Below are 25032 nucleotides of genomic sequence, written 5' to 3'. Positions count from 1 at the left end.
GAGAGTAGAAAGATGGATCATGATTGGATTGAGCCCTTTGGATATAGGAAGTTCCAAAACGGTACAGTAACACCCGACAGTGCTTCCTCCCACATGGACTTAACGTTCACTGTAGGTCAGTTTATTGTGGCATCTTTCCTCTTCCACATGGGCCACTCACTTTTATTGCTGTGAGCTTATCCCATGGGTACCTTTTGTCCACAGATAGAGGTTGGAGCTTGTTGATGGTTAGCTTTGGACTGAGTCTTCCTTCTCTGTAGGTGACAGAACTGGGTCGGATAGCCAGCCACTACTACATCACCAACGATACAGTGCAGACCTACAACCAGCTGCTGAAGCCCACTCTGAGTGAGATTGAGCTTTTCCGGGTCTTCTCCTTGTCCTCCGAATTCAAGAACATCACTGTGAGAGAGGTGAGCCTCTGAGGTGTGCAAGGATGGGGAGCTGGTATTCCTGCAGAGCAGCTGGACGGTGTTTCCCCTTGGCCACCTGGCTTTTCCTTGACTTGTTTCTTCCTCATGGCAGGAGGAAAAGCTGGAGCTGCAGAAGTTGCTGGAGAGGGTGCCCATCCCTGTAAAGGAGAGCATCGAGGAACCCAGTGCAAAGGTGAGTCCTCTTGGGATGAGGACCAGATAGTTTCCATGATCCCCTAAAAGACAGACCTTCAACTGGGGTTTGTGCTTGGTGACCTCAGTTCTCCCAGTTTTTGCATCCTTATTGTGCGTCTTTTTACAGAGGGTAACAATTATTTAGTATTTGTAAATCAAAAACTATAGAAGATCTTGCCTGGCGTTGGCACCCAGAGCACTTTCTTGTATTGTTAAGTGATTGTCTTCATTCTGAGCTGACCTGGCTTTTTTCCAGATCAACGTCCTCCTCCAGGCTTTCATCTCACAGCTGAAACTGGAGGGCTTTGCGCTGATGGCTGACATGGTGTACGTTACACAGGTGAGGTCCGAGTTGTGCCAGGCTGCGGGAGGGGCCCAAACAACCCCAACTCCTAGTGTTCTACATGCATCTTGACGGAAGTAGGCCTGGCGCTAGTGAGATAGAAGGAATGCTTAGTTTGCGCTAGTTGGTTGCTGAACGCGTGGGAGAGCCACTCTGCTGCCTTAGTTTTGAGTGTATGGGAAAGGATACAGCCTTAAGAGAGAATGCCGGCAAGGCTTCATAGCCCCTCCGACAGGGAGATCCGTAAGGCAGCGCGTGTGTCCCTGCAGAGAAGTGACTTCCTGCTGTGATTACAGGGTTCATAAATAAATCCAGAAATGGTGAAGCTGCTCTTTGACTTTGCCTCTAAAGCTGAGTCACTAGTGCCCTGACTCTTGGGAGAATCCTAAATGCTGATGAACCAAAAGCTTTAAAGTCAGGCAGTGAACGTTAGGTTAAGGCGTATGGTAACCTTGAGCTGTACTTTTCTAACTGTCCTCAGTTAGCAATCGTCAGTTATGAAGAAGAAAAAAAGTAATCATAGCAGGAGTTTTGCTTCTGAGGTGGTAAGGGTGATGGCGTCAGAGCTTGAGGTAATTAAACTATATGCGTGTATACCGTATATAGAGTAGTAGCTGCATTGGGCTTCGGGATAATTGAGACTTAAAAAAAAAAAAAAATTTTTTTTTGTTGTGTTTTTGGTGACAATTGAGACTTAACGGGACGCTTTGTGTTTTCCCAGTCGGCTGGTCGATTGATGCGTGCAATCTTTGAAATTGTCCTGAACCGAGGTTGGGCACAGCTTACAGACAAGACCCTGAACCTTTGCAAAATGATCGACAAGCGCATGTGAGCTGGGATCCCTGGGCTGATGTGTGCTGGGAAAGCCCTGGCTCTCTGGCCCTGATGCACAGGATGTGCTGTGAACCTGAGCGGGAGTTGATGGAGGGAGGGAAGGCCATCTGGGTTGGGCTGGCAGGGACAGAGAGTGTTGCCTCTGAAGGCTTGCTGCAGCACCGTTTGGCGTGTCTGTCAGGAAGGACGTATCTTTTGTAGTCACAGCTCATCACTTGAAGGGTGTTTTGTTATGAGCCCTACCAACGGGACTGATGCCTTCGTTTCCTTCCTGGCTAGGTGGCAGTCCATGTGCCCTCTGCGCCAGTTCCGGAAACTACCTGAGGAAGTTGTGAAAAAGATTGAGAAAAAGAACTTCCCCTTTGAGCGCCTGTATGACCTGAACCACAATGAGATTGGTGTGTGGGAGCTGTCAGCCTTTTGTCCTGAGAACCCCGGGGTCTTTAAGCCTTCCTGCTTCCCTGGCTGCTGTGCCTCCTACCCTGACGTTCTACTGAAGTACCAGGCTATGCCTTGGTTTGGGGTCTTTGAAGTCTTCAGGGTTTTACCGAGAGTGTAATGGGATTGGCTACTTTCCGCAGTGGCCAGTTAGCAGGTTTATCAGGCTGACTGGTCTGCAGCCCTGTGCTCACCCTCAGTTCCTCACAGGTGAGCTTATCCGCATGCCAAAGATGGGGAAGACCATCCACAAATACGTCCACCTCTTTCCCAAGCTGGAGTTGTCGGTGCACTTGCAGCCGATCACGCGCTCCACCCTGAAAGTGGAGCTGACCATCACGCCAGACTTCCAGTGGGATGAGAAAGTAAGGCTTTGTTTGGCAGAGGTTTCAGCGTGGTCCTGAGGAGAGGTGGAGTGAAGGGGCCGCTGCCTCGCTGTCTCACGTCCGTCTCCTTGTGCTTGTGTTGGCAGGTCCACGGTTCATCAGAGGCCTTCTGGATTCTGGTGGAGGATGTGGACAGTGAGGTGATTCTGCACCATGAATACTTTCTACTCAAGGCCAAGTATGCCCAGGACGAGCACCTCATCACCTTCTTCGTGCCTGTCTTTGAACCACTGCCTCCGCAGTACTTCATCCGAGTAGTGTCTGACCGCTGGCTCTGTGAGTGTCTCCTCTCGGGGTCCCAGAAACAGGTCATCCAAGGCAATTGTGAGAATGTCTTGTGCTTTTTTTTTTTTTTAATATAAATTCATGTATTTTTTGTGGAGAGCATACACAGCAAAACATAAACCAATTCAGCAGTTTCTACGTGTACTGTTTAGTGACGTTGATTACGTTCTTCAAGTTGTGTAACCATTCTTGTCTTCCTTTTGTGAGTTGTTTCTCCCCTGTTAGCATAAACTCACTGCTCCCTAAGGTTCCTGTCTAATCTTTCTAGTTGATCTTATCCTTTGATTCCAGGTAGGTAGTTCTTAAAAGTATAATACCGAAGGCAGGTGTTTTTTAGTGGTTAAGCTGAAGTTTTGTTTGGTTTTAAGAAGACTTCAGGGAATATTTTTGGTTTAAGGCTTAAAGATTATCTCAGGGCAATAGTTTCAGGGGTTCATCCATGCTCCATGGCTCCAGGAAGTCTAGAGTCTGTGAGAATTAGAATGTCTTGCACTTTGTACTGGGCATAACTTTGTTGGCGGGGAGAGTGGTACCTGTGCCTCTTGGGGTTACCAGTGTTCCTGAAGGGGCTTTGGAGCTCTGTTAGGTGAAGAGTGTAATGCTTACCCCTTCATGTCTCTCCTGGCAGCTTGTGAGACCCAGCTGCCTGTCTCCTTCCGGCACCTGATCCTGCCAGAGAAGTACCCACCTCCAACTGAGCTTTTGGACTTGCAGCCCTTGCCTGTGTCTGCTCTGAGAAACAGCGCCTTTGAGAGCCTTTATCAGGATAAATTTCCCTTCTTCAACCCCATCCAGACCCAAGGTAGGTGTTCCCATTCCTGGGCGGTCCGTTGCCTGTGAGGCTTTTTAAGGTAACCCAGAGACAGGTATGTTCTGTGGCAGTAAGGAAGTAGGCTGCTCAGGTGCTTGGCAGGCCTGAGAGCTCATCACAGCCAGCTGTGTGAGCACAGCAGGATGATTTCCTTTCTCGAAGTCCTCATTACTGATAAATTTATTTGTGCTTTGGATGTCTCACTGAGGGAGGTCCCTAGAGCAAAATGTTGTCACTGCGTTGTCATTCCTCAGGCTCAGGCGGCTGGATGACTCCCCTGCTGCTCAAATGCTGAGGCCTCCTCCCCCATCTCGTTCTCAGAGCACTCACTGTAGGCGCTCCTTGATTTACTGCTACAAATACTGTTATTTTGTCCTGTTTTATAGGTAAGGAGCCACAATGGCACGGTGGTTAAGCACTTGGCTGCTAACCAAAAGGCAGTTCAAACCCACCAGCCACCCTGTGGGAGAAAGATGTAGCAGTTTGCTTCTTTAAAGGCCGTTGTTAGGTACCGTCGAGTTGGCTCTAACTCATAGCAGTCCTGTGTGCAGCAGAACGAAACACTGCCCTGTCCTGCGCCATCCTTACAATCATTGTTATGCTTGAGGCCATTGTTTCAGCCACTGTGTCCATCTACCTCATTGAGGGTCTTCCTCTCTTTTGCTGACCCTCTTACTTACCAATCATGATGTCCTTCTCCAGGGACTGATCCCTCCTGATAACATGTCCAAAGTACATGAGACAAAGCCTCACCATCCTCACTTCCAAGACAGATTTTGTTCTTTTGGCAGTCCATGGTACGTTTAGCATTCTTTGCCAACACCGCGATTCGAGGGCATCAGTTCTTTTTTTGTTTTTTTTAGAGATTGCAGCCTTAGAAACCCTATGGGGGAGTTCTACTCTGTCCTACTGAGTCCCCATGAGTTGGAATCGACTTGACGGCAGTGGCTTTGGTTTGGTTTTATAGATGAGGAAGCTGAGGCATAGAGAGGTGCCCCCAGGTGACCCGGCTAAAGGGTGGTAGAACTTGGATTGTAACCCATTCTGATGCCAGGGCTTAGACTCTTCCATTTTAGACTATTTTCTTGGAAAACAGGAGAATGTTGAAGAAACAGAGAAAGGCCAGTGACCTTTTGTTGTGTGTCATAGTCTCTGGGAGCCCTGGCAGAGTAGCAAAGGACACCTGGTTTCCTTCTTTTGTCACCCCGCAAGTCTCCATGGGGCCTGAACTCTTGATCATGGTCTCTTTTCCTTTCCATTTTGTGTGGGAGGGTAGAAAACGAGAAGGGAGAGAGAAGTGGCCAGTGAGGGTGTAGTGCGAGTCTCTCACACCACTCACTGGTCCCCAAGTACTCTTTTCTCTCTTGGAGCCTCTGTCCTGATGAGTGGCTTGCTGCAGCCCTCCCCCACCTTTGATACCCACGTCTTTGTCCTGATGAGTGGCTTGCCCCACCCCCCCCTTTGATACCCACTGCTCCTCTTGCTCTCAGTGTTTAACACAGTGTACAACAGTGATGACAACGTGTTTGTGGGGGCCCCCACGGGCAGTGGAAAGACAATCTGTGCGGAGTTTGCCATCCTGAGGATGCTGCTGCAGAACTCGGAGGGGCGCTGTGTCTACATCACCCCCATGGAGGCGCTGGCAGAGCAGGTGTGTGACGTGGTGTTAACACGTGGGCGTTCCATGAGTGATTCCAGATCAGGGTTTTCTCAGTCCCGAAACTTGCAGGCTCAACCGGGGCAAAGCTGTTTACTTTCCCATGGTCGTTTCTTCAGTTTGCATCCTGGAGGAGAGATTTCCCGTGCTTAAAGATGGTTGTGGGATCATAAAGCAACGTGTACTTTACAGACCAGTGGATCTCTCTGACTTCTCAGTTTTCCTCCTGACAAATGGCCTGTGGTGCTGTTTTGTCTGCCGTTCCTCCCCTGCCAGGTGTACATGGACTGGTATGAGAAGTTCCAGGACAGGCTCAACAAGAAGGTGGTGCTGCTGACGGGGGAGACCAGCACAGACTTGAAGCTCCTGGGCAAAGGCAACATCGTTCTCAGCACCCCCGAGAAGTGGGACATCCTCTCCCGGCGGTGGAAGCAGCGCAAGAACGTCCAGAACATTAACCTCTTCGTGGTGGATGAAGTTCACCTTATTGGAGGCGAGAATGGGGTATGGACTTGACTTTGCTGTGCAGATGAGGGGCTGGGACTGGCCAAGTGACCTTAGCGTTGGGCCTTACGTTTGGGTCTGAGGCTGACACAGGGGGCTTTCCCAGGAGAATTCTGCCCCTTGCGTTTCTCCAAAGGGACGCTGTGAGATTTTTCTTTAGTGCTTTTAGGAAATAGCATTATTTAGTGAGGATTGGCTGTTCTGGAGTGGGTGGCACCAAAGATAGGGGAGCTGCAGTTTGGAAGGAAGAGCTATGAGATCATTTCTGGGTGTTGGGCCGTTCACTGAGGGGTTACAGGGTAGATGAGGGAGCCCGTGCCTGCACTGAGGAACCCAGGGCAGAGGAGGAAGCCTGAGCCTATACTGAGGGGACCAGGGCAGAGGAGGGAGCCTGAGCCTGCAGTGAGGGGGCCTGGGCAGGGGAGGGGACCTCTGCCTGCACTGAGGGGGCCAGGGCAGAGGAGGGAGACTGAGCGGCACTGAGGGAACCAGGGCAGAGGAGGGGGCCTGCACTGAGGGGGTCTGTGTCTGCACTGAGGGGCCCAGGGCAGAGCAGGGAGTCCGAGCCTGCACCGAGGGGCCCAGGGCAGAGCAGGGAGTCCGAGCCTGCACCGAGGGGCCCAGGGCAGAGCGGGGAGCCCAAGCCTGCACTGATTGGCACAGGGCAGAGCAGGGAGCCTGAGCCTGCACCAAGGGTCCCAGGGCAGAGCCTGCACTGAGCCCTTCCTCCTCCTCACAGCCTGTCTTAGAAGTCATCTGCTCCCGTATGCGCTACATCTCCTCCCAGATCGAGCGGCCCATTCGCATCGTGGCACTGAGCTCCTCGCTCTCAAATGCTAAGGACGTGGCCCACTGGCTGGGCTGCAGCGCCACCTCCACTTTCAACTTCCATCCTAATGTGCGCCCTGTGCCCCTGGAGCTGCACATCCAGGTAGGACCCACCCTTACTGTTCTCGCACACCTCAAACAGCCAGCCCCCCCGGGTCTTGTCACCTTAACCTCTTCTCTTCTTCCCGTGTCCAGGGCTTTAACATCAGCCATACGCAGACTCGCCTGCTGTCCATGGCCAAGCCCGTATACCACGCAATCACCAAGCACTCGCCCAAAAAGCCTGTCATTGTTTTTGTTCCATCTCGCAAGCAGACCCGCCTCACTGCCATTGACATCCTTACCACTTGCGCTGCGGACATCCAGCGGCAGAGGTGGGGGTTGGGCCTGGCTGGGTGCATCCACTGCCTCTCACTGGCCCGACTTGTGGGGTGGATACGGGTCCGGGGGTTAGTGAAATTGGCCCACCCCAGGGTCCTCTTTTTGAGATTTGGGTTCTAACCTTGTTCCAGAAGGAGACTTGTTCTGTTTACGTGAGGGTGGGGTTAGCGCCCGTCTGGGTACCGCAATGGCTGAGGGACTATAATTTGAAGGGTTGTTTGCCAGAAATTGAACAGCCTGAGTGAGTCAGTGCTTGTGCTACCCAGGTTCCTGCACTGCACTGAGAAGGACCTGATCCCATACCTGGAGAAGCTCAGCGACAGCACACTCAAGGAGACACTGCTGAACGGGGTGGGCTATCTGCATGAGGGGCTCAGCCCCATGGAGCGGCGCCTGGTAGAGCAGCTCTTCAGCTCAGGTGAACACACACGCGGGCTCATGACTGACTGAGGTGGTAGCTGAGGGCTTCACCAATGCTGGGTATTAAACTTTAGAGCGTGGGTGATATTTTTTTTCTGCAGCATAGTAACCATTTTCACAATACTTACATGGTTATTCTTTGTTATCCCATTTGGTCCTTCCCAGAGCCTTGTGACATAGGCAGGACAGGTAACGTCACTCTTTGCTAGGTGAGAAAACAGGCAAAAAGGTGGCACTCTCTTGGAACCTAGTTTTCCAGAGTCCAGGCCCTTGGGCAGCTAGTCCCGGTTTTCTGTGGATACCGGACCTCCGAGGTCGCTAGATCTTAGAGATGCAATAAACTGCAGAGCTCTGAGTCCCCTGGGGAGGTCTGAGCACCATCGTCTCTCATTGACTGGTGGCATTTCATGCTAAGTGTTATTTTGACACCGCTTGGTGGAGCATCAGTGGAGATGTTTCTGCCAGAATCACATACTGTCACTCTCTGGCCATAGAATCTGGTGGGTTTGGGGCGTACCTACTTTATAGAGAGCTCGATTTTGCTGCCATGTGTTGAGCCAGCGCATGACTGAATTGGCATCAGCACCTTCAAGTTCACAGGGCGAGCTCTTCAGGCAGCAGTCTAAGCCCCAGTTTCTCTGGGCTTTGGATTCTGTTCCAGGATTACCTCATTTCCTCTGGGATAGTCTCCAGAGCAAGGCAGCGAGGGCACCGGTCTCTCTCTCGTAGGACTGCCTTAGCCCTCTTCGTCACAGTAGACTTCGTTCCCAGGGAGCTTTGCTTTGAGTTCAGAAACAGCGCAAGATAAGCCATTGCCTGTGCAGGAGGCAGTAAATCCTGCTTCACCCAGGGAACTCTGAACTCACTCTCCTTTCCGCTATGCTGCCCAGGGGCTATCCAGGTGGTAGTAGCTTCTCGGAGTCTCTGCTGGGGCATGAATGTAGCTGCCCATCTGGTGATCATCATGGACACCCAGTACTACAATGGCAAGATCCATGCGTGAGTATAGTTGTGGTTCAGCATTAAGGGAAACTTCTGTCCTAAAATAAATGTTTGGTTTGCAAATGTGGGTGTTAAAATATTCTGGAGAAAGTATTCTGTCCTCATATTATGTGGAAGGTTCAGACATGAAGTCTTCAGGGGCATTGTCTGAAGGCATTCTTTTTATGTCCAGTTCGTGCTGCTAGAAATTGTACTGAGGTGGCTGACAATAGGTTCCAGCGATAGAGTTGTAATTTTCTTGCCGCAATTACAGCAAGAGGTACGCTCCTTTACAAACAGTCGATATGCTGTTAACAGCTAGTCTGACGTTGAAGGATAAAGTGGAAGCTAACTTGTATTTTTCCTGGAGAAAAAACAGTTGGGAGTATAGAGCCGAGACTGTCACTGCTAGGTGTCTGTGAGAGTTTTTAGTCTCAGAACCTGAGGTCACGTTTGCTTTTAGTCATTGTCCTTCCATTGTTCAGCAGGTGGGAGAAACAAAGTTAGAGCCAGAAGGGATTTTTGAGATTCTGTAGTCAGCCTGTTTGTAGATAAGGAAAAGTGACTTGGTCAAGGTCACATGTGCATCTGGTGACAAGAAGTGGAAGGTTGGGGTTTTCTCAGAAAAAGCTTGAATAATTAACTCACAATAAATTTTCTGCCCAAACTCGGATTATTCTGAAATGGGTTTTATTTTATGGGGCAGTTTTAACGTCTTTACGTACTTCTAAGTTTGGATGACTTGATAACTCATGAAATACACAGCTGTTAAGTTTGAAAAAATTAATTTGCATATTTGATCCTTTAATATAGAGGGTTATTTTGTGTTTGGCTCTAAATGGGTTTATAGGAGTTATTTTGTATTTGGCACTAAATGGGTTTATAGCTTTGGCTCAAGGGCCCTGAGCAATCAGTTCACTACCCTTACACTTGAAAACTAAGGCCATGTGTGGGTGAGTGAGTGGAACTAGTTCCTAAGCACAAAAGTTCGTAAAGACAGTTGGGCTGCAGCTTGACGTCTCCCCACGCTTGGCGTTTCCATCTTTCTTTGCATTCTGAGGGAGTCAGACCTCCTGAGTGTGGTCTCTGGTGACACACCTGTTCCTTCTCCCTTGTCACCAGGTACGTGGATTACCCTATCTACGACGTGCTTCAGATGGTGGGGCACGCCAACCGCCCTCTGCAGGATGATGAGGGACGCTGCGTCATCATGTGTCAGGGCTCCAAAAAGGTGAGTCCTGGGTGCGTGTATTTTCTTAGGTACTGAGTTTTAAATTCTGTACTGTTTCTCTTGATGGGTGTCTTTTTAACAGGCTTTCTGTTAATTTCTACAGCTTTTGTTTTCTGCATTGCTTTCGTAATAAGCACTTTAGCCACACAGAGTTTTTCAGCCTGTTGCTGCGGAGTCCATGTGTTTAGGTCTCCTCCTCTGCTGGTTCCTTTGGTCCACACGCACAGCTCTCCCTGCATGGCTTGGTGTAGCCGGTCCCACTGCACGTTACAGCCAGTGATGCTGCTTCCTTAACTGTGTGGCTTCCTCTATTTTGTGACTAGCCGTGTGTGTCACACCGGGGCCATCCTCTGTTGGTTGCTCGTGGCTCTTCTTTGTGGCCATTCATTGTGACCATTTATTGTCGTCCACTCTTCGTTACCTCTGCCTCCCTGCCTGCAGGATTTCTTCAAAAAGTTCCTGTATGAGCCATTGCCAGTGGAGTCTCACCTGGACCACTGTATGCATGACCACTTCAATGCTGAGATTGTCACCAAGACCATTGAGAACAAGCAGGACGCTGTGGACTACCTCACCTGGACCTTCTTGTACCGCCGCATGACTCAGAACCCCAATTACTACAACCTGCAGGGTGAGGGCACCGTGGGGCACACAAGCCCTTCGTGATTCTCATGGCCGCTGCTGGGCACCTCTCTCAGAGTCCCCGCTCATCTCTCACCCCCACAGGCATCTCCCATCGTCACTTGTCTGACCACTTGTCAGAGCTGGTGGAGCAGACCCTGAGCGACCTGGAGCAGTCCAAGTGCATCAGCATCGAGGACGAGATGGACGTTGCGCCTCTGAACCTGGGCATGATCGCTGCCTACTATTACATCAACTATACTACTATTGGTGAGGGGCCGTGGGGGCTTGAGTGTGTACCTGGGAGCCCATGCTAAGGGAGGGGTCTGCAGGGGTCTGGAGCTCACAGAGACGAGAGGTGACAGGGCTAGTCGTGCTCTGTGTGCTTGTCAGAGGGATGGTAGAGCAGGGTAGCCCAGGCAGCTAACCATCTGCTCCGGCTCCCTTTTCCTCCTCTTCCTCTCTTAGAGCTCTTCAGCATGTCCCTGAACGCCAAGACCAAGGTGCGAGGGCTCATTGAGATCATCTCTAATGCAGCAGAATACGAGAACATTCCCATCCGGCACCATGAAGACAACCTCCTGCGCCAGGTGAGCGTCCTTGGGCTTGAAACTTGGTTTATGTTCCGAGAGCGTGTGGTGTTCCTGTCACTGCAGGAGAAACCCCGGCATGCGCATGCACGCCCGCACACACACACCTGGGTATCGAAGGGTCAGGTCCCTGGGCCAGGTGGTGCTTTTGGCCTGAGAGCCGGTCTCAGGCAGGGTCACCTGTTCCTCACCAGCGATTTTTTGTCCATTCTCCAGTTGGCTCAGAAGGTCCCCCACAAGCTGAACAACCCGAAGTTCAACGACCCGCACGTCAAGACCAACCTGCTTCTGCAGGCTCACCTGTCCCGCATGCAGCTGAGTGCTGAGTTGCAGTCAGACACAGAGGAAATTCTCAGTAAGGTACAGTGTGGGCACAGGTGTGGGTTGCAGGGTCAGTGGTGGCCTAGGAAGTAGCTCCTCCAAGCCAGCCTGCTCTTGTACTCCTGTTCCTGTCCAGGCAATCCGGCTCATCCAGGCTTGCGTGGATGTCCTCTCCAGCAATGGGTGGCTCAGCCCTGCCCTGGCAGCTATGGAGCTGGCACAGATGGTAACCCAGGCCATGTGGTCCAAGGACTCTTACCTGAAGCAGCTGCCACACTTCACCTCAGAGCACATCAAACGCTGCACAGACAAGGTCAGCAGGTCTGGACCTGGGTGCCGGGCGAATAGGCCAGAGAGCTGAGGCCCGGGGTCCTGGACTTAGGCTGGGTCGGGGGAGGTGGGTCACAGTAGAGAAACACTTGGCTCTGGTTCCTCCAAAGGTGTTGGATGTTGAGATGCTGAAAGAGCCTGCTAGCCGTGGGCCATATTCTTTCTGAAGCTGTGTCTTGTTTAGATGATTCCATGGTAGAAGTAAAAACAGCAGATGTTTGGCTAGTTTCTGTTTGCCATTAGGCTGTGTTCTCTCTCTCTCTGACCTCTGACTTTGCACTGCAGGGCGTGGAGAGTGTTTTCGACATTATGGAGATGGAGGATGAAGAGCGCAACGCGTTGCTTCAGTTGTCTGACAGCCAGATGGCTGACGTGGCCCGCTTCTGTAACCGCTACCCTAATATCGAATTGTCTTATGAGGTGGTGGAGAAGGACAGCATCCGCAGGTGAGTCAGGGCCAGGTGCTCCGCCCAGGGTCCCTGCCGGGCACAGCGGGACATGTGCTCTCTGACCCCCTGCCCTGTATCTGATGTGCTGCGTCCTTCTCCCTGCAGCGGTGGGCCAGTGGTGGTGCTGGTGCAGCTGGAGCGAGAGGAGGAGGTCACAGGCCCTGTTATCGCACCTCTGTTTCCACAGGTACGTCCTGGTGGCTGGCTTCACCAGAGGTTTGCTGGAGTCCAGGATACCAGGCTACATTGTCACTAGGGGAGAGAACTTTACTAGTGAAGTTACAAGGCTAAGAATTAATTCTGGGGTCGTATTTTTTTTCCTGCTCAACTTGAGTTTAGTTTAAAACCATTTAGATGGCTGGACGTTGTCAGAGTCAGTTGAGCATTACTGTCCATCCCTATGACTCTGAAGGTGCATTTGTCTCTGACCCTAAATCGCCCCGGGATGCTGGGCTTTCCTGGTTGGTGTTTTCTTCTGTCTCCTTTCTTAGGGCCACTGGCTCTGCTTCTAGTTGCTGGTTCTTTACCACCAGACCTCTTTATGTGTGACGTTTGAAGTTGAGAGGAGAAACCAGACCAGCTGTAATGCTTAATTTTGTAACCTAGTTGTTCAGTAGGCTGGGGAAAGAGTGCTTTAAACTGTCGTAGTTTGGTTTTGTGACAGTGGAGTGACCAACAGATAGGGTTTCTTTCTTCTTTTTTTAAATAATTAAATGTGCGTATATGTATGTATATACGCGTATACGTGTGTGTATGTGTATCTTGTTCTTGAGCGTATACATAGCAAAAACGTAGACTAAGTTTCCACATGTACCTTTCAGTGACATTGACGACATTCTTTGAGTTGTGCAGGTGTTCTTACTCTCATTTTCTGAGTTGTTTCTCCTCCATTAGCATAAACTCACTGCCCCCAGAGTCCCTATATAATCTTTCAAATTGCTCTTTTTTTTTTTTTTTTTTTAAAGATAAACTATTGTTTGGTTTTAAGAAGACTTTAGGAGATATTTTTGGTTTAAGGTTTAAAGATTATCTCAGGCCAATAGTTTTGGGGGTTCATCTGGCCTCTGTAGCCAGAAAAGTCCAGATTCCAGGAGAATTTGAAATTCTGTTCTACATTTTCCTCCTTTTCATCAGGATTCTCCTACAGGGTCTTTGATCACAGCATTCAGTCATGGTAGCCAGCAGATAGGGCTTTTTTAATTTTTATTGTGCTTTAAGTGAAAGTTTACAGATCAAGTCGGACTCTCATACAAAAATTTATAAACACCTTGCTGTATACTCCTAATGGCTTTCCCCCTAATGAGACAGCACAGTCCTTCCCTCCACACACTCTTTTTGTGTCCATTTGGCCAGCTTCTGACGCCCTCTACCCTTTCTTCTCCCCTTCAGGCAGGAGATGCCAGCATAGTCTCATGTGTCTACTTGATCCAAGAAGCTCATCCTTCACCAGTATCATTTTCTATCCCATAGTCCAGTCCAATCCCTGTCTGAAGAGTTGGCTTTGGGAATGGTTCCTGTCTTGGGCTAACAGAAGGTCTGGGGACCATGACCTCTGGGGTCCTTCTAGTCTCAGTCAGACCATTAAGCCTGGTTTTTTTGCAAGAATTTGGGGTTTGCATCCCACTGCTCCCCTGCTCCCTGAGGGGTTCTCTGTTGTGTTCCCTGTCAGGGAAATCATCGGTTGTAGCTGGGCACTATCTAGTTCTTCTGGTTTCAGGCTGATGTAGTCTCTGGTTTATGTGGCCCTTTCTGTCTCTTGGGCTCATAATTACATTGTGTCTTTGGCGTTCTTCATTCTCCTTTGCTCCAGGTGGGTTGAGACCAATTGATGCATCTTAGATGGCCGCTTGCTAGTGTTTAAGACCCCAGACGCCACTCTCCAAAGTGGGATGCAGAATGTTTTCTTAATAGGTTGTATTATGCCAATTGACTTAGATGTCCCCTGAAACCATGGTCCCCAGACCCCCGCCCCTGCTATGTTGGCCTTCAAAGCATTCAGTTTATTCAGGGAACTTCTTTGCTTTTGGTTTAGTCCAGTTGTGCTGACCTCCCCTGTATTGTGTGTTGTCTTTCCCTTCACCTAAAATAGTTCTCATCTACTATCTAATTAGTAAAAACCCCCTTCTCCCTCCCTCCCCTCCTTGTAATCATCAAAGGATATTTTCTTCTCTGTTTAAACTATTTCTCGAGTTCTTACAATAGTGGTCTTATATAATATTTGTCCTTTTGCAACTGACTAATTTCACTCAGCGTAATGCCTTCCAGGTTCCTCCATGTTATGAAATGTTTCACAGATTCTTCACTGTTCTTTATCGATGTGTAATATTCCATTGTGTGAATATACCATAATGTATTTATCCATTCATCCGTCGATGGGCACCTTGGTTGCTTCTATCTTTTTGCTATTGTAAACAGTGCTGCAGTGAACATGGGTGTGCATATATCTGTTTGTGTAAAGGCTCTTATTTCTCTAGGGTATATTCCAAGGAGTGGGATTGCTGGATCGTATGGTAGTTGTATTTCTAGCTTTTTAAGGAAGCGCCAAATCAATTTTCAAAGTGGTTGTACCATTTGGCATTCCCACCAGCAGTGTAGAAGTGTTCCAATCTCTCCACAGCCTCTCCAACATTTATTATTTTGTGTTTTTTGGATTAATGCCAGCCTTGTTGGAGTGAGATGGAATCCTGTTGTAGTTTTGATCTGCATTTCTCTAATGCCTAATGATGGTGAGCATTTCTTCATGTATCTGTTACCTACTTGAATGTCTTCTATAGTGAAGTGTCCGTTCATGTCCTTTGTCCATTTTTTAATTGGGTTGTCTTTTTGTAGTTGAGTTTTTGCAGTATCATGTAGATTTTAGAGATCAGGCGCTGATTGGAAATGTCATAGCTAAAAACTTTTTCCCAGTCTGAAGGTAGTCTTTTTACTCTTTTGGTGAAGTGTTTGGATGAGTATAGGTGTTTGATTTTTAGGAGCTCCCAGTTATCTAGTTTTTCTTCTGCATTGTTAGTAATGTTTTATATACTGTTATGCCGTGTATTAGGGCTCCTAACGTTGTCCCTATTTTTTCTTTGATGATCTTTATCGTTTTAGATTTTATATTTAGGTCTTTGATCCATTTTGAGTTCGTTCTTGTGCATGGGCTGAGGTATGAGTCTTGTTTCATTTTTTTGCAGGTGGATATCCAGTTATGCCAGCACCGTTTGTTAAAAAGATGTCTTTTCCCCATTTACCTGACTTTGGGCCTTTGTTAAATATCAGCTGCTCATGTGTGGCTGGATTTATGTCTGGATTCTCAATTCTGTTCCATTGGTCTGTGTATCTATTGCTGTACCAGTACCAGGCTGTTTCGACTACTGTGGCAGTATAATAGGTTCTAAAGTCAGGTAGAGTGAGGCCTCCCACTTTGTTCTTCCTTTTCAGTAATGCTTTACTTATCCGGGGCCTCTTTCCCTTCCATATGAAGTTGGTGATTTGTTTCTCCATCTCATTAAAAAATGTTGTTTGAATTTGGATTGGAAGTGCATTGTATCCATATATAGATGGCTTTTGGTAAAACAGATACTTCTACAATGTTGAGTCTTCTATCCATGAGCAAGGTGTGTTTTTCCACTTATGTAGGTCTCTTGGTTTCTTGCAGTAGTGTCTTGTAGTTTTCTTTGTACAGGCCTTGTATGTCTCTGGTTTGATGTATTCCTAAGTACTTTATCCTCTTGGGGGCTGCTGTGAGATAGGGCTTCTTGATAGAAGCAAGGCATACTTAACGTCTTCCACAGGTCCTGTTTTGGATCCTTTCTGCTGGCAGCTCATCTCCATGTTAAGATGCTTTTCTCATCAGGCATATGTGCCTTCTTCTTAAGAAAGGGTCTCTGAGGAACTCAAAGCTTCCAGGCTCAAAAGACTAGGTCTCTATATGGTGGAATCTTACCTTCAGTGGCAAGCACCAAGTGGAAGAAAGTAAGTACTTTGGGATGTGGAAATGAGCCAGAACCCACAAATGAGTCCATCTACTTAAAAATTGAGTCCGTTTGAGACACCTTTTGACGGTTTCAAAGTCTTAGTTACTATAAAACCAAAAGAACCAAACCCCTTGCCATCAAGTTGATTCCAGCTCCTTGAGACCCTATAGGACAGAGTAGAACTGCCCCACAAGGTTTCCAAGGAGCAGCTATTGGATTTGAACTGCCTACCTTTTGGTTAGCAGCCATAGCTCTTTACTATATCTAAGTATATTTTGGAAAGCTTTCTATCTGGCTTTTGTTTTCCTACTTTTGTAACTGTTGTCTTAGTTCTCTGTGGTCCTTAAGTTTTGAGTGCTGAAATTCTTGGCTTTGGTCCCTGCAGAAACGCGAAGAGGGCTGGTGGGTGGTGATTGGAGATGCCAAGTCCAATAGCCTCATCTCCATCAAGAGGCTGACCCTACAGCAGAAGGCCAAGGTGAGCGTCCACCAGCCAGTGTTTGTTCTGAAAGCAGGGACGGGTCGGGAACTCTTCCTGTGTCCATGCTCATCCTGATGTCTACCTGCCCTTTCCAGGTGAAGCTGGACTTTGTGGCCCCAGCCACTGGTGCCCACAACTACACTCTGTACTTCATGAGTGACGCCTACATGGGCTGTGACCAGGAATACAAATTCAGTGTGGATGTGAAAGAAGCTGAGACCGACAGTGACTCCGATTGAGTCGTAAGGCATTCGCTCGTGCACAGAGAGCAGAGCTGCCCCTGGGTCAGGCACATGTGCAGTCGTGTGGGGTCTTGCCATGGAGACCAGGTGTGTCAGAGGCCTGCCAGTCAGGGCCGGGCGGCCCCAGCCCTCTGCTCTTTCCCCTTTGTCTGTCTTATAGCCTAGACTTGGGTTCCAGTGTTTGCAGGCGTCATGTCGCTGATCCATCGTAAACCCGTGTACAGCATTTATAGGCACGTTCTTTGTAGTTCTTTTTGAGTCCCACATTCTAATAAAATAACTTGGAGAAACCATTTTCTTCTGTCTTTGCAATGATTCCAAATTGTTTCCTTTCTTAGTTGGATGGCGTGTTTGCTTTTGTAGCTGGCGACCTTTATAATTGGTACTTCTAGAGGACAGACCTGTTCTTCATTGGGCCGTCACCCGTAGCCATTTCAGCCCACCTGGAGGAGGGAGTGTTGTGTTGCAGCTTCTCTTCAGGCCTGGGATGCTGGTCCTCCACCTCAGTATGTTACCCAGATAACCAGCACGGCTGCAGGAACCAATGTGAACCTCGGTGGACAGAGCCATGTCGCCACTAGAGGGCAGCACCAGGAGGGGGATTAAAATGCACAGGGGGCTATGACCCACTCTTGGTAAATGAACGTCATAATCCAGATACACGAATTTCCTCAGATTCTTGCCTTCTGTTGTTTTTGTAGGAATATAAAACCATAAAAAACCAAACCCACTGCCATCGAGTCGATTCTGACTCATAGCGACCCTATAGGACAGAGTAGAACTGAGTTTCCAGGGAGTGCCTGGCAGATTCAAACTGCTGACCTCTTGGGTAGCAGCCGTAGCACTTAACCACTACACCACCAGGGTTTCCTTGTAGGAATGCACGTGCATTAAATTGAAAGATTATTCTGAAGGATGTTTTCCCCAGGTCAGTAATTTTCAAATTACTTGGTCTTAGGCCCTTTTACACTGCAGGTGGTTAGGGCCCCCAGAGTTTTATTCTCTAGGTTACGTCCATTGATATAAATAGTATATATTGAAAGTTAAAAAAATCAATCTTAAAACACTAATTCCATATGTTAGCATTTTTTTTTTTTAAATGAAAAATGACTTTTCTAAAATAGCAACAAGCGTGGCATTTTACGCTTTGCAAATGTCTTTAATGTCTGGCCTAACTGAAGACAGTAAGATAGCTGCTTCTGTAGTCAATCCATTGTTTGAGTTGAAGTACAATGAAGAAAAACTAGTTTAACGTAGATACGTAGTTGGAAAAGGGAGTTTTTTTTTTTCAATAATACAAGCCAGTATATTCAAAATGTCATTTCAGCATGCAAGCAATATAAAAATTAGTATAAACAAAATTATTTGAGATATTTTACATACTTTTTTTGTACTAAATCTACAGAAGCCTGTGTGCATATTATACTGAAAACAGTTTTCTATTTACATGCTAAAAATTTTTTTATTGTGCTTAGAGTGAAAGTTTATAATTCAAGTCAGTTTCTCATGCAAAAACTTACACACACATTGTTATGGGACCCTAGCTGCTCTCCCTACAAGGTGACAGTGCACTCCTGTCCACTCAGTATTTCCTGTGCCCATTCAACCAGTTCTATCTCCCCTGCCTTCTCATCTCCCCTCCAGACAGGAGCTGCCCACATAGTCTCATGTGTCTACTTGAGCCAAGAAGCACACTCACCAGTATCATTTTCTGTCTTGTAGTCCAGTCTAATCTTTGTCTGAAGAAGTGACTTCTAGAATGGTTTTAATTTTGGGCCATGACCTCTGGGGTCTCTCCAGTCTCTGTCAGATAATTAAGTCTGGTCTTTTTTACTAGAATTTGAGGTCTGTATCCCACTTTTCTCCTGCTCCATCAGGGATTCTCTTGTGTTCCCTCCTTGTCAGGGCAGTCATTGGTGGTAGCCGGGCACCATCTAGTTCTTCCAGTTTCTGGCTGTTAGAGTCTGGTTTATGTGGCCCTTCTTTCAGGCAGGAGCTTTTTAATAGCCTCTTTAGGTAATCGTGGCTATTCTTTGATACTACACCAAGACTCTACAAGTGGTAGTTTGTTAAAGGCTAGATGAAACGTTCTGTTGTATATAGGGTCGCTGTGAGTCAAACCAACTCGACGGCACCTCACAATTTGCTGTCCTGTCTACACTTGGAATGGATCTCTTATCATAAATGACCCTAACATGCATTGATCATCTGGGAAATGCTGGTTCAGAGTCAAGCGTATCTTCCAAAGGTCGAATCTAATTGTACAATGTAAAAAAAAAAAATCACATTTTTTAATGTTACCACCAATTCCATCAGAAAAGGCTTTAAATCCTGGGAAGCTATCAAGGTCACAGTGGCGATACAAGTTTTTAAAACTATTTTTTGCTTGAATGCTTTATCATTGGCAATACTGTTGTTTCCATTGAAGTGAAAGGCTTATTCAGTTATTTTCAAGAAAATGCCGGATAGTCAAGTCCAAATACCAGAATTTGCTAGGTCTTAAGTAAAATGGTATGTCACGAAGAACACAGCTAAGCTTGCAACGCAATCGCACAATTGCGTTTTCTCGTTGACAACTACTATACCTCAGTGTATAGAAGTGTTTTATGTATGCTTCCTCTATCAGTGTCCCAGGCCTTTATAACAAAATACCACAAACTAGGCAGCTTACAAGAGTATAAATTTATTGCCTCAGTTCTGAAAGCTAGAAGTCCAAACCAAAATGCCGACCAGGCTATTTTCTCTCCAAAGTCTCTAGATCAATCCTTGTCCCTCTCAGCACAGGTAGCCCAGGTGTCCTTGGCTTGTGGCTGCAGCAAAACTCTGGTCACACAGCTGTCTTCCTTTTATAAGGACACCACACCATGGATTCAGACCCACCTACTCCGTATGACCTCATGTTAACTGGTAACATCTTCAAAGGCTCTATTTCCAAAGTCACATTCACAGCTACCAGGGGGGTTAGGATTTCAACCTCTTTTGGGGGAATACAATTCAATCTTAAATTCCCATTTTGTCACAGGATGCAAGTGTTCTCAAGGGTCGAGATTTTAAAAAAGTTTTTACTGGTTCTATCAAAGTCATTTTTAAGCAAGACTGGCAGTATTATGAGTTGGAATTGACAACAGCAAGTTTGGTTTGGCAATATTTTTACTGCGTGTAGCAGTGAAGACTACGCGTCTCACGGTTTCCAACCACTGCCGTGATTCGTGCCAGATTCCCCCTCAAAGCCTCGGGCTCCCAGGGCTCGGCAGACTACCTTTTCAGGACTGCTGCTCTAGATGTCGCCCTCAGCTGTCTTGAAAATGAAAGATCATTTCTATAATGTAAAAAATTAGTTAAGACTGTAGCTTTAGAGACAGCCCTACAGTGAAGACCAATTTGGAAGTGACTGTCAGAAGACTATCTGACAAAAACTGAATAACTGATTGCCTACGGCAGTGTTTCTCAACCTTCAACTCAACTGCCATGAGTCAGAACCGACTGGACAGCAACTAACAACAGGGAGCTGTGTTAGACATCTTTTTCTAATTGCCCCATACCCCATGAAACTTACACATGACAGGTACATGATGTACACAGTGGACCTTTAAATAACTACAAACCATTGTATTTTCAAATTTTTGCCCTTGACCCAAGAACCAATTTTATCCCTGTTAAGAATTTCCCTCTTGGGGTTCCTGTCTTCCCCTATTTATTTTTCCGCATTCCCGTTGGTATCACAGTGTAACAGCTCAGAAGGTAGGTGAGCTTCTAAGGGAAAGTGGAGGTGTCCCTTACTCTAAACAAACCTGTATTAGAAAAAAATCCTTTCAATATTGACTGTCTTATATGCAAGGCTTTGCCCAGAAATTGGGAAGGCAGAACCTATTTCAGAAAAGGATTCACCATGGAATTCCTTTGAATTGTGAAGATCCTTAAATATAAAATAGGATTTGGGACTCAGGTGAATTATTTATATAAACTTTACAATTTCAGACAATATTCTCTCCCGCGTATATACAGTATACTCGCCCCCCCGCCCACCAAATTGAACACTGTATTTTCTCCCTATGCCCTAGAGCAAGCAAAACCTGGGGTGTAACAAAGGTGTTAATCATCCGTAACTCTTTACTGACGACCCCGAATCCAAGGAGGGAAGAATGAATGGCTGCATAGCTCCCCACTTCTACCAAAGCCTGAATGGAAGAGCTGTTAAATCAAGGTTAAAGGTGACCCTCCAAGTCCTCTCAGGGGCTGAGAAACTCCTGTGTCTTCTGGGGAGCCATGATTCTGCCCAAAGCAGAGACGGCTCAGAGGGCTTCAGGTCGCTGGTACTTCCAGAAGGCCACCTCCCCATCATCACTGCAGGAGGCCAGAAGCCCTAGCTCCTTGGGGTTCCAGGCCACACAGTTGACATCCTGGGAGTGGGCCTGAGGCAAGTGGGCTGTCAGAGAGAAGGTGGGCTGCTGCGGATCAGAGCCGGGGTCTTCCTCAAACACTCGGATGGCATCGTCCCCACAAGCTGTAGCCAGGGCCCCTGTCAGCTGACACCTGGGAGAAACACGGCCATCAGCAGGTGTGCAAGTGGCTCCTCCCCCCCAAAACCTGTTGCATTGATCCTGACGACCCTACAGGACAGAGAGGAACTGCCCCATGGGGTTTCCAGGGAGTGGCTAGTGGATTCAGACTGCAAACATTTTGGTTAGCAGCTGAGCTCTAACCACTGTACCACCAGGGCTCCCTTCCCTCCCCAACTCTAGCAAATTAGCTAGGAGAGATTTGTTCTACAGTCCTTGGACCACTCTCTTCCACATCTTCGGGTCTCTGCTAGAAATCTCTTATTGAAGTGCCCCCTTACTCTAATATACGGCCACAAACGTCATTCTCCAAGTTTTCAAGTGCTTCCTTCTAATAATTTTCCCCAGTATAACCTAAGACGGCAGTGGCAGTGGCGGGTTTTTATAACCTAAAAAGCCACAGACAGTTCTGAATTGTGCTTTGCTCACTAGGTGTAAGCAGCTCTCTACACCATGAAGTATTCTTAACTCTTTTTTTTTTTAACAGCTATATTATAGGTCAGAGTTTTACCATAATTTAAGTCCATTTTTTTTTCAAACATATAGGTTATTTCCAAATGTTTGCTAATACAAAGCTTGGACGCACACCAGTCTTCATCATCATCCAGGATTATTTCCTCGGGATGGATTCTCAGAGCCAGAACTGCTCCCTGACCTACTCTCGTGTAAGTGGTGTGGCTTTTCCAGACACCATGAGGAGGAAGTCAGTGTTACCAAAGGATAAGAACCCACTGACAGGTAATTCTGGATGGAACAGTGCTGTGTGAACTCCAAGGGCTGGTGCTGACCACACAGCCTGGAATCTCCACAGAGGTAGAGACCTGAGCCTTTAAGTCTGCTCCTTGCTCCTCTGAGTCCCAGGCCAGCCAGCTTGAAGCCGGTATGGTGAAGAGCTGGGCCTGAGCCGAGAAAAGAAGGCAGCTACCTTCAATTCCAAGCACTGCCAAATAGGCAGAGGACAGCACAGGCTCTTCTCCAAAATCCTTGAGGGTGAGGGTGGGGCGTCTTGCCAAGCCACATGGTAAATGGTCCTGGAGTGGATGGGGCTGGGGGGGTGGGGGCGGTGGGAGTCTCACCAAGCAATGTCGTAAATGGTCCTGGAGTGGAAGCCCGACAGGGTGCAGACACACTTCCAGCTGAGGTCTGAGCTGCTGCACGCTACCCCTGCAGGACAAACTTCTCCTGAGCCTACAGAGTGTCTGTGTCCTGGCGCCTCGAGGGAGTAACTGCCTCACTGAGAAGGAGACCCTCCCTCCTTCTTCTCCACCATCAGTTATGACTCAGTTATGGGTTCCATCCCACTGTCCCCATTCTCACTGATTGACCTCACACACAGAGCCAAGACTGGTCTTTCTAACACAGAATCCTGAAAATGAAACATCCTTGTTCTTTAAAAAACTTTCTGCCGTGCACTACGTCTGACTAGTCAGTCTGCTTTGAAGGCCGCCCACCAGGTTGCCCAGCCTACGTTATTCCTCCCCAAACCCCTTACACCTTACGCTCTATCTAAACATCACCATCTCTGGGCAACGTCCTGCCTCCGATGCCTTAACTCATGCTCTTTTCACCCAGAATTCTCTCCCTTGCCCCTTCTCCTCAGGTTAAATTCCCACACACCCTTACAAGTTTAAATGAAGCGGCCCCTATTCCACAGAGCTTTCCTGACTCAGCACTCTCTCCGGGGCCTCTTGTGGCACATCTCACTCCTATCCAGTATACTACAGTTCACATGTGGTATCTTAGCTTCTAATTTTTTTTATCTTAGCTTCTAATAGACTGAGCTCCTTGACAGAAGGCAAGTCTCCTTCAGCTCTCCCATGGATCCTCACCTTGCTCATTGCCTGGTAGATACTGCTGCCAGATGCGCACGGTCCGGTCATCGCTGCAGGAGGCCAGGCGCTGCCCGCTGGGGTCAAAGGCCAGGCTCCACACGGTGGATTCATGGCCCTCGAGGGTGGCACAGCATACCCAGTCATCTTCCTCCTCCCGATAGAGCTTCACTGTGTCATCGTAGCTGGCAGAGGCCAACAGCTGGGTGGGGGGGGATACAGCATGGGTCTGGACAGCCCAGAAGTGGCTGCAGTTCCAACGTCCCTACTGGCCAGGACAGGACAGCCCTAAGGATCTATTTTTACAAAAGGACTAACTTTTGTGGGTCAGATGACGATCCCTAGAAAAGCAAGGTTGGGGCGAAGAGCAGAGGGAGGCTGGGCACAAACCCTGGCCCCAGATAATTTCCCATCAGACACCCAGCCTGACTCCTACCTCCTGGCTTGGGTGCCAGACCACATGCTTGACATCTTGTGTGTGGGAGCTGAGGACACTGACACACTCATACTCATCCTCTTCGTCAACTGTGGGGGAAAGAAGTACACTCAAGAGCCAACCCTACCAGGGACACAAAGGCGGGTATCTGACAGCTGGCTCCCAACTCCACCTGGTGGGACCTGGGCTCACCTTCCCAGACCCATACACTTTTATCTCGGCTGCAGGTGGCCAGAAGGTTGCCAGATGGAGCCCAGGCCACTGACTTGACCTCATTTTCATGGCCCTCAAGAGTAGTTACACACTGTAAAAAATGAAGAAAGAAAACCAATGGTAGCAAAGACTCCTAAGTCCTTCTCATGGGCACAGCCCAATTGGCCCAGGTTAGCTCAGGCACCCGAACCAGCCCTGGGGGGGCAAACAGGCAACAATTCTGATCCCATCCCGCCTCATTACCTCAAAGCCATCCTGGTTCCTTTTCCAAATGCAAGTGGTAGCATCGAAGCTGGCAGACGCCAGGTAATTCCCACAGGGAGACCAGGCTACCTTCCGCACGGTGCGCTGGTGGCCATCAGAAAGGACAGACTTGCAGACCCAGCTGTCACCTGAGGCAGGGAACAGGCCAGGCCTGGAGCTGGGTGCACAAGAAGGTGCTGAAGCACTATCCACACCATCTGATGTGGAGGCTAGCATGGAACCAGGCGGGTGTAGCAAACAACTTGCTTTTAGAGACACATTACACGTAGGGTCGCTAAGAGCCAGGACAGTCTCCACGGCACCGAACAACAACTGACTCTATTTCCCCTGAAGGCATCTTTCTGAAACAAACCTGGCAAATCATCTTTCTGATTTAAAACTGTCCGTGGCTCCCAAATGCCCTCGGAATAAAACGTAAACTTCACGATCGGGACCCTAATTGCTCTTCGGGGTGCTGCGCTGCCACCCCTCCGTCCCTATTTGCCTGCTTCCCCGACACTTCCAGCCGGTCTCCTCCTCGCGTTTTCGCTTCGAGGACCTGCCGCCGCCTCTGCCTGGAACGCGCACCTCCCTCCCTCCCCTCGGCCTGTGCCCGCGCTCAGGGTCTGCCTCTCCGGTAGCTGCGCACTCCCGGGCCCGGCACCCTCACGACGCGCGCGCAGGGCTCCCGGGGCGAGGGGTCGCGCAGCCGTGCCAGGCCTCACCCTCGGTGCCCCAGATGCGGACCCTCCGGTCGCCCCCGCACGAGGCCAGCAGGGTCCCCGCCGGGTTCCAGGCCAGGTACCAGCAGCGGGAGTCCGGGTGCGCCGGGACACGGCCCAGCAGCACCAGGGAGTCCTTCATGGCGTCCGGAGCAGAGCGGGGAGCAGGTGGGTAGCAGTGGGCAGAACCAGTCACGCCAAACGCGGACCCCGCGGCGCAAGGCCCCACGACACCCGCCCCAGCCTCCCGCGGCCGCAGCGCCCGGCCGCTTCCGCCCGGGGCCCCGGGTAGTCCTGGGAACTGAAGTGCCCGCCGCTGCGGCCGCGCTG

At 48.7% G+C, this 25032-nt stretch overlaps 2 protein-coding genes across 2 annotated transcripts in view; one reads left to right on the top strand and one right to left on the bottom strand.

The window, feature by feature from the left end:
- The window catches only part of SNRNP200 (small nuclear ribonucleoprotein U5 subunit 200), a 32418-nt gene extending 15425 nt beyond the window's left edge, over positions 1-16993 (top strand). The window contains exons 22-45 of the mRNA XM_003421999.4: positions 261-413; positions 526-606; positions 865-948; positions 1673-1779; positions 2065-2183; positions 2434-2588; positions 2696-2885; positions 3523-3696; positions 5196-5356; positions 5639-5866; positions 6606-6797; positions 6890-7068; positions 7342-7493; positions 8386-8494; positions 9599-9707; positions 10149-10338; positions 10434-10598; positions 10797-10918; positions 11135-11278; positions 11376-11552; positions 11855-12015; positions 12124-12205; positions 16363-16455; positions 16554-16993. Of these exons, the coding sequence (XP_003422047.1) occupies positions 261-413; positions 526-606; positions 865-948; positions 1673-1779; positions 2065-2183; positions 2434-2588; positions 2696-2885; positions 3523-3696; positions 5196-5356; positions 5639-5866; positions 6606-6797; positions 6890-7068; positions 7342-7493; positions 8386-8494; positions 9599-9707; positions 10149-10338; positions 10434-10598; positions 10797-10918; positions 11135-11278; positions 11376-11552; positions 11855-12015; positions 12124-12205; positions 16363-16455; positions 16554-16697 (3471 nt within the window). The 3' untranslated portion in view covers positions 16698-16993. The remainder of the gene's footprint in view (positions 1-260; positions 414-525; positions 607-864; positions 949-1672; positions 1780-2064; positions 2184-2433; positions 2589-2695; positions 2886-3522; positions 3697-5195; positions 5357-5638; positions 5867-6605; positions 6798-6889; positions 7069-7341; positions 7494-8385; positions 8495-9598; positions 9708-10148; positions 10339-10433; positions 10599-10796; positions 10919-11134; positions 11279-11375; positions 11553-11854; positions 12016-12123; positions 12206-16362; positions 16456-16553) is intronic.
- Positions 16994-19367: 2374 nt separating this feature from the next.
- CIAO1 (cytosolic iron-sulfur assembly component 1) lies at positions 19368-24960 on the bottom strand. Its single transcript, XM_003422020.4, has 7 exons — positions 24706-24960; positions 23981-24129; positions 23717-23828; positions 23525-23613; positions 23089-23290; positions 22336-22423; positions 19368-21233 (listed from the first exon to the last, which is right to left on the bottom strand). Exons 1-7 carry the CDS (start codon positions 24842-24844, stop codon positions 20993-20995), a joined length of 1020 nt encoding a protein of 339 aa, XP_003422068.1. The 5' UTR covers positions 24845-24960; the 3' UTR covers positions 19368-20992.
- Between the last annotated feature and the right edge of the window lie 72 nt (positions 24961-25032).

Source organism: Loxodonta africana, chromosome 15 (assembly GCF_030014295.1).
Source record: "Loxodonta africana isolate mLoxAfr1 chromosome 15, mLoxAfr1.hap2, whole genome shotgun sequence".
Taxonomy (NCBI): Eukaryota; Metazoa; Chordata; class Mammalia; order Proboscidea; family Elephantidae; genus Loxodonta; species Loxodonta africana.
Note: the sequence above shows the minus strand (reverse complement) of the source record. Positions and strands in the feature narration are given on the sequence as shown.